Source organism: Durio zibethinus, chromosome 6, assembly GCF_047325235.1.
Source record: "Durio zibethinus cultivar Kanyao isolate XHJ-2024 chromosome 6, ASM4732523v1, whole genome shotgun sequence".
In the NCBI taxonomy this organism is placed as follows: domain Eukaryota; kingdom Viridiplantae; phylum Streptophyta; class Magnoliopsida; order Malvales; family Malvaceae; genus Durio; species Durio zibethinus.
In genome coordinates, this window is record NC_143167.1 from 4,029,567 (window position 1) to 4,038,440 (window position 8,874).

The window sequence follows — 8,874 nt, forward strand, 5'->3', positions numbered from 1 at the left end:
TCTGTATAGGCGCCAATTCTTAGAATTTTGCAAATACAGGAGCTCTGGTCACCAGTGTCAAGAACTTCCCTGAAAGCAGGGATTCTATATTGGGTCTCTTGAAGGGCTGTGAAGGGCTAAGCGGAGCTGTCATTATTTGGAGCCTTGAGTTCCCTGATTTTGGTGGTGAGAACCCGGAAGTTCTACAAAGCGATATATACAAGTTTAGAGAAAATTCTTGAAACTGTACGAGACAATAGTTATTTGGCCTTGGCATCTGATAGAGAACAGTGGTGGCATTGAACTTGTTGCCCATTGAGACTGAACCGATGACAAAGTTGCCAAGTGGGTTTGCTCGAAATTTTCTTTCCCTTTGTTTTCTCCTCCCCTCACCCTGATCCCATGCTGTCATCTGTTTACCATTTTTTTCATGTACAATTACTAACACATAATTTAAAGTTGCTTTTAAAACTTTCAAACTTGTCTTTGAGCATATGGTAATGTTGTCATTAGAAAAATATAAAACTGGAGTAAGCTTTTGAGTAACGAAACATTCTCGAGTGCTATAAAGATCTGTGAATACGAGTCCATGATGTCCCGAGTGTTAGACTTAGACCCGTAAGTCATATAAACAAAGTTCAAGTCATGAAGCCACTGCCACTGCCTTCTTCAGCAGTTCCGCGTCTGACTAGGGACGTTTGAAGAAAACAAGTTCATGTGGATTTAATATTGAAACTTATGGTGTGAAATCCTGTCAGTTAGACATATATTATTGTGCTAAATGATTTCAAAATATTAAATGAGATTCAATGCCGTAGGAATCACTTATGCAAGTGTTGTCAGAATCACCCAGATTCAAAAGCAGGATATTTAATTGAAAAAGAAAAAGAAAATTCCCAACATGAAAGCAAGGGAATGAAAACCTCCAAACTGTTAGTTGGAAAGGAAATTCCAAGAAAAAGAAAATTTTTAAGTGAAAAAGAGCAAAAAAAAGTTAGGCAGGGAACAAGGTTCGGAATTTTCAAATTAGGTTCGGGAGCTACTAAGCTAACCTTTTGGCTTTTGGCGTTTTGCTTTAGGAAGCCGTTAGGGCACCGAACCTCCCCATCTTATCTTTCTTTACTCCACCAGTTTTCTTTTGTTCCTTTGATTTCTCTTTTTTTTTTTATCTTTATTTTCCCCCTTCGTTTCTTTCATTCAATCTTTCCCTTATTCTCTGGGAATCGAATCCTTGCTTCAGGGCCAAAGTCGAAAAAAGAAAGATTTCAAATTCGCTACTTTATTCTTCATTCTAAAGAACAAAGTTCAGTTCTTTGGATATCTTCCCACTTCCTTGTTCAAAATTTCCTCTTTTTCTGATTTGTTTCTTTGTTTCTTTAACATTAGTGTTCCTCAGCCTATCTATTTTTAGGGATTTTAGAGACTGTTTTCACAGAATGGGAGGCGAAAGAATGGCAAAAAGATCAACTTTTGGGAGCATGGTGAGGAAGAGATTGTCTGACATCACCAATTCACAGTCACAACACAAGGCTTCAACCCAAGAGGGAAAACCTCAAAATATTTCTCCTGCTGCTGAAGATTACGTTAATCAGTTAATTAAGGTACTTTGTGATCTGGATCTTCTTTATTTTATTTTTTTTAATGTAATTTTTTATCTTTTTCTTTAATGGTTGTTTATATTTGAACCAGGAAAAGATGACACTGATGAAACTTATCGAGGAGAGAAAGTATCCTTTGTTATGTTCAATTTTCTGACATTAAAAGAATGGATAGAGATTTTGTTTCCCTTAATTTTGATTGAACAGTAAGATTATTGAATTGAGTGGAACTGAGTTGCAGAATCTGAGAATCTGTTTACAAAAATTGCAGCTACAGAATTGGAACCTTGCTCAATCAAACAGTCAGATGTTAGCGGTCTGTTGGCTTTCTTGATTTTCTAAGTAAGATTTCATTTCTGAAATATTTAATTGTTATTATTAATATTGATTGTCTTTTGCTGGTTTTTCAGGAGCTTAATTTAGGGAGAGATAGGGTAAGTTTGCTTGGAACTTTTTACTCTTTTATAAAAACTGGTGTTTTGCTTCCTGGAGCATTAAACCTAATTCAATTTGGGTAATTTGGTGTCAATCTTTTCAGGTGAAAGCTCTTCAGCATGAGCTTGTCTGCAAGGATGCTTTACTTAAAGCTAAGAACCTGGAAAAAAAGGTTAACATTAATCTTACTTTTTGTTATTAGAATTGCAGTTAATTAGTGTTATAATTCACCAATAGCTTTAAACAACCGAGAGGTCTGAACCAACTGTATCCTTATTCCTTACTTGCAACAACTGGACAACTTTATGGCAAGTAGCTGCTAGTAAGATTGATGTAATCATTTCACATTCAATATGCCAACAATAGATTAGGAAATTTTCAACAAAGAAAATATTTCACTGCTTGTAAGTTATTTCTTGCATTTCAGTCAATTTTCACCTTCTTGTTTTTTTTTTTTTTTTCTATTACGAGAGCAGGGAAAAGCGGATATCAACTGTCAAAATACTGGCTCACATGGGGGAGAGCAAGCTGGTGAGGAGGAATGCATGCCTAAGGCTAAAGCTTATGATGATGACAAGCCTTGTACCCGCAACAGAAGACGCAATGCTAGAAGTCAATGTAATCTTTTAGATTCGTAGATGATTCACTTGAATTTTCTATACCACCTTTCATTTTTATTTTTGTCTTTTTATCTCCTCTAAATCTGTTATGTTGACATATGGGATTTTGTGAGCTACTTGCAGCTATGGGCCCTTCAACTACAAGCCAAAGAGGTGGAGATAAACAGAAGATTGAAAACAAAAGGTCAGCTAACACGTCCAGTTAGTGTATACATAATGCATTTTAATTGTATATATTGATGCACTTGATAGGCCTTCGATCAATTTTTCCAGTATCTGTGGCCATGGATTGTAATATTGAACCTGTAACAGATTAAGTCTGCTTTTCTTCTTTGTAGGCGTTGTTTGAGAAGGCAATCTGCTAGGTTCAAATCCCAAGAGCGAGAACCAACAGAGAATCTATTTGAGATTGACGATGTTACATTTACTGCCACTCAGCAACTTGATACTCCGATGCATGAAGATGGTTCATCCATAACAATGGAAGAAACTTGTAACCTAAGAGCTGAAACGCAAATTTTGAAAAGATCCTCAATTGGAAGACCATTGCGCAAAGCAGTTGAGAAAGTGCAATCATACAAAGAAGCTCCAGTTAATGTTAAAATGCGGAGAAAAGACTGAACAGCAATCATTCCCCGTATTCCAAGAAACCACCACTTCATGTCTTTGATCCTTCCTGTAACCTATGTATTGTTGTTTGTGGCACTTACATTGATATCTTTTTTTTTTTTTTTGTGGGATGATTTTTAAAGTTACTATAAAATGAAAATGTGGAACGTTGTAATGTAAAAGGTTTGCTGATTATCGTTTCTTAAGTGAAGAAATCGATAACATTGTGGCCAAAACTTCTAATCAGACTGGCTCATAACTCACAATGAAATGCTGCAAACAACTATTAGAATCCTTTAATGTTGCCATTTATTTTGACTGCTTCTTGCAAACAACTGGTTTTGTCCTATTAAACTGCTGGAATGATTGTAAAAGAAACAAGACAAAAAGCATGGAAAAGAAAGAAAAATCTTGCATTGTCAAGCAAAGATTTCCTCCTTTCCTCTAATCAATTTCTTGGCCAGCTGGAACCAGGTTACCCATGCCGCTTGAGGGAACCCAGTATCAGATGATGATGGATGAGTGAGGAGGATCATTTTACTCGATTGTTTGTTTCTGAATGAAATGAATTTTGGGATTGATTTTAACTTTGATGTTGTGCTGTTTTGTTGTTCTTGCACGTGTGTGATAGACATGATCTTGAAGAAGTGGATCGAGCCAACCAGACCCAGACAAGTTTATTAGTCTTTTCCAATTTTCTTTTGTTAATTCATTGTTATTTTTGTGAAGTTAAGGGATCCAATCATACATGGTTGGGGGCTTATTAGCCCAGTTAGAAATCATGGGATTTGGATTTTCCATTATCCATTGGGCTTCGAAGCATGACATGACATTGACATTTTCAAGTGCAAATACAGTTCATGGGTAAATTTCATTCATGCTCCTCACCTTTTATTTGGTGTTCATTTTAGTCTCAAATTTTAAAATTGTTTCATTTGTATATTTAATTTTTTAAAATGATTTCATTTTGATCTTTTTCTTTTAAATAAATTTTTAACCCTAATGTATTATCCTCATATTAGCTTATGTGAGATGCCACATACACGTTCAAAAATTTAAATTAAAACTCATTTAAAAAAAACATAAACGTTAACAAAAAAATGACGCATGCTAATTTTTTTTTAAAATTGATTTGAAATTAGAAAATAGCTGAGAATTTTCCATAAAATATTTTTAAAAATTAGGGAAAACAATGATTATTTTAAATTGTTACCACTAAAAAATTCGGAAGCAGACAATTAGTGGGCAGTTACCAAATTTGTGTGTGAGTGGCATCCATGTGAAATTCAAGTCAACAACACTATCTAGCGTCCATTAAAGCTAAATTCTTCATAACAACTAAAACTTGATAGAATAATAACAAAACCGTGTGGGTCCAACCCCTTTTTAAAATCTAGTGATAAAAAAAATTTAAGTATATAGAAGTATATATATTATTTACAGTTATTTTTATTTTATATTTTTAATATTGTACAACATGAATACTCTTACATAAGTATCATTTATTTATCATAATAAAAATATTTTTTTATTCTTATAATTCATTTACTGTATCAAATGTTAATTTTTTTATTATAGATAAATATATTTTGACTATATAAATATAATTTGTTTTTCACATAATTTAATTTTGAATAAAAATTTATATTTAGAATTAATTAATTATTAATTATTAATTAAATTCAATTTGAATAAATTAATTATTCACGAGTTTAATTATTTATAAATATATAATATTTATGAATTCAATTAATTATAAATAAATATACTTAATATTTAAAATAATTTAATATTAACATATTTATTAAATAATGTAAGTAAATGAAATCAATGTATTAGATCTAAAATGCGTGAAATATCAAATCAATGTACTTAGTGTATTTACCACGTGGCAGAATCCTATTTCTTGTGATTATATTAATAGTTATTAATTAATTAATCAAATCCTCACATGCAATTTGCAAACGATTAAGGTGAAGGGACAAAATGGCTGCCGATTTATCAAACTTTGAGACCCAGAAACCGCGTTACTTCAGGGGACCTAAAATAAAAAGTGATTGTATAATTAAATACATAAAATATATTATCTAAGGTCATCTTAAGTTTTAAATTCTTTTTTTAAAAACTCAATATGTTTTGCCACTTAATTTTAGCTTTTTCATTGTCTAATAACGACTCAATTAGTGTTAAGTGTAATAAAATATTACAATGTTAAATTAATTTATAATTGGATGAATTTGGCGTGTCTAATGAAATTTAAAACTTTCAAATATTTTTTAACATGTTTTTTACTATTGAAAAAGGTCTCATTGACAGGTAAAAATTTTTAACTCATGAGGCAAAATATGTAACTATGAAATTAACCAAGGATTCTTTAATTACAAGTTAAAGCATGTTCCACATGAGGAAAAACGAAACATGTTTTTTTTCTTTTTTATATACAATAAAAGACTAACTTTGGAACAATGAATTAAGAAATGAATTTCTCTAAACAAAGGAACTCTAAACTTTTTTCTATTTTTAGTTTAAAAAAAATTAGATATGAAAAAATATTTTAATTCAAAATCAAAGTAGTGTATCACAAGTTTCAATAATGATTTATATTAAATTCACAAATAATTTATTAAAAATTATTAATAATAAAAAATTAAATTTAAATTTTATAAATAAATTATTCAATTCTTATCAATTTAATGAACCGTACGTAACATAAACTTGGGTTAGAAGGAGAGGCAGGGCTTCGGCTTTTGCATAACGATGGCTTGGGATTCCAAAGATCCAAAACAAAGATTTGATTTGAGATGAAATTGACCACCCAACTAAAAACTAAAGGGGTGGATGCAATCCCTCAAAGTATATTTTATTTTTCATATTTTTCCTTTTTTATGGTCCAACGGGACCCCACACGCCTTAATCAAAAGGATAGGAAACCATGATTTTCGACTGGCTCCCACCCGACAGGTTTTAGCCCTTGGGATCGCTCTTTGGTAGAACTTTGATCATCCACTTCATAACCCAAAATTTTAGGTATTTATAGGTATATTCCATCCTTTTGATGTAACCCTCTCTTCGTTTTTAGTACATGTAAAAAAAATATTATAACAAACTTGGTTTTTTTATTTCAAAATTTTTCTTTGGGGGTATTGCAATCATATACCATCAAATTGGTTTCATTTGCAAAAAATTCTATAGATAATATGTTAAATTTTAGTTTTATCATCAAATCTTCAAAATCAATCCCTTAACCAAAATATTTTATATTTTTGCCTAGAATAAAATCCAATGTCACAAACAACATCATCGTATCATCGAAAATATGGTAATAGGATTAAGTTGAATCACACTTATAAAATAATAAAAATGAATAAAAAATATATTAATATATTATATGCATGTCAAAATTAAAAATGAAAATACCCACATGGATTAATTAATTGGTAAAGGAAAGGGCTTTCATTTTGATTTTTGAAAAAGTATTTTCAGAGTAAATTTTTAAATCTACATAAAAGAATTTGCCTTTAAGATTTTTTTTAAAAAGCCAGATTAGGTCAGAATAACACACTTCTTTTGCCATTTACGTAACATTTTTATGAATTTAGAGTTTTATTATTTTGCTATGCAAGAATTTATTACACTCAAAAGTGTCAGTCAAAGGATTATAATTAGTAACCTTTTGTTACTTAGACGATTAACTTTTCTTAGAATTGATTGCTTTAACCGTCCTAAAAAAAAAAAAAAAAAAAAAATTCAATCTGCCCTATATTTGATGAGTTCATCAAGACCTTATAGTCACCTTGATTTAGTGAAATGCACGTTTTCATAAATGGTGGTGAAATCACTTCCAAAATAGTTTGGGAATGTCTTCATAAAGCATTAACAATACTTTTTTCAACATAATTTTTTTTATTTATTAAAAGGTTCCTATTGGTTATGACTTATGAAACTCAAATTTGGCCGACCAAATACTTTGCAAAGCCAAAGTATTGTGATGTGTCTATGTTGACAACCAGATCATGGTTTAAGCACTACAACAATACGATAATGTGGGGGCCAATGTGTAAAAAATTAGCAATATGGGTCCCTCCAATATTCCTCAATTATTTATTTATTTACTATAATTTTTTTTTTGGAATAATATAATAATTGGTTTAAACTTTAAAGCATTGGGCTTGTGTCAGTAAAGGTCATCCTATAATGACAAATATTGTCTCCTCGTTGTGTTTTTTGAGTATGACATTTCTACGTATCCTAGAAGATGCAACTAAAGTGGTCTAGGGTTTATATAAGGATCTTTAGCCGTGTCTTTAAATTATTCGGTTTATTAAAATAATAATTACAATTATTATGACTATCATGATTATTATTATCTCATAAGAAAACACATGCCTTGGACGAATGATACTTTGGATCAAGATATTCATTGCAATGTTGAAGGTTTCTTTTGCATAATGAATCATCACAATAAATATATAAGCTCCATTTTCAACTCCACTTGATTTATATTATCTTAAAGGCTAAAGTCATCATCTAAAACCCACTAAACATTTGTCGAGGTTCGCATGCAATCAAATAAAAAAAAAAAGAAGAAGAAATCATAGGATATATAAGTTTCATTAAAGAAACACTCTAAAAATATTCGACTTTAATCTAGTAATTGTTGTTTCCCCTAAGAAAGATTAAATCATATGGGTTAACCTTTATTATTTTTTAATGAAGTTATAAGTATAAAAAAAATTATAATTATAATCAAATATAACATCCATATAAGAATTCATTAAATTAAATTAAACAAATAAAGTAACCAATAAACAAATATATAATTGAACAAAATTAACATAAAATTGAATCACATTCACGTGATAAATTTTGAATTTAGGATATCTAAGTTCCAGAACCTCTCTCATTAAGCCAATACCTCACTTGGCTAGGACCCTTATTTAATCAACCCTTATTAGTTAAAATGTATCCCAAAAGGCTACAGATAAGAACCTAAACTGTTAGGTTGGATTGATTAATCAATTTCTAGTTTCTTGTATATATATGTACCATGGAATCAATATTTGTCATTGTATGACTGAAGTTAAGGTATATCCAATGAGTATTGAGCCAATATAACATATATAATATATGGTAATAATAATTATGTAGATATATAGGCAATTGGCAAAGGGCAAAAGTAGATCCACAATCAAGTGAATTGTTGATACAATATTAAATTTTTAGTTCTAATGATCAGATTTTAATTTTTAGTAATTTTAAATATTAAAAAATTGTGATTATGGAAACCAAAATAAGTAAATAGAAATATACGAAATAAGCCTATCTTTCTCACACCTTATCTTTCCCTGTCCAAGCTGGGGAAAAGGAAGGGGGGGGGGGGGGGGGAGTGGGGAGGCAGGAGGCAAGGGTGGGATGAGTGAATTGTGTTGGTCTGATGCTTAAGTTTGAAGTTTCCTAGGGCAAAGCCCGCATGTGCAGGTTGATTTTGATAAAGTTAAGACATAATACAATGATGCCCATAGATAATCACAAACCTTTAGATGGGACATAAAGTCTGGCGCGGCGCCCATTTTATTCCCTCCCTCCCTCGCTTTTGGATTTTACTCCATCGGAATTTTTTCACCACTTCTTTT

At 31.0% G+C, this 8,874-nt stretch overlaps 1 protein-coding gene across 1 annotated transcript; it reads left to right on the plus strand.

Moving 5' to 3' along the window:
- Window positions 1-1,119: 1,119 nt before the first annotated feature.
- Window positions 1,120-3,535, plus strand: LOC111285420 (shugoshin). The gene is made up of 8 exons (XM_022874871.2): window positions 1,120-1,580; window positions 1,669-1,706; window positions 1,785-1,893; window positions 1,988-2,011; window positions 2,116-2,184; window positions 2,489-2,630; window positions 2,756-2,816; window positions 2,971-3,535. Exons 1-8 carry the CDS (start codon window positions 1,416-1,418, stop codon window positions 3,251-3,253), a joined length of 891 nt encoding a protein of 296 aa, XP_022730606.2. The 5' UTR covers window positions 1,120-1,415; the 3' UTR covers window positions 3,254-3,535.
- Window positions 3,536-8,874: the final 5,339 nt, after the last annotated feature.

What these genes read in the sequence shown, in the direction of transcription:
- LOC111285420 (XM_022874871.2), top strand. Translation starts at nt 1,416, where the DNA reads ATGGGAGGCGAAAGAATGGCAAAAAGATCAACTTTTGGGAGCATGGTG. An exon ending in CAAACAGTCAGATGTTAGCG is followed by an intron (nt 1,894 to 1,987) that starts GTCTGTTGGCTT and finishes CTGGTTTTTCAG; the next exon opens with GAGCTTAATTTAGGGAGAGA. An exon ending in TTAATTTAGGGAGAGATAGG is followed by an intron (nt 2,012 to 2,115) that starts GTAAGTTTGCTT and finishes CAATCTTTTCAG; the next exon opens with GTGAAAGCTCTTCAGCATGA.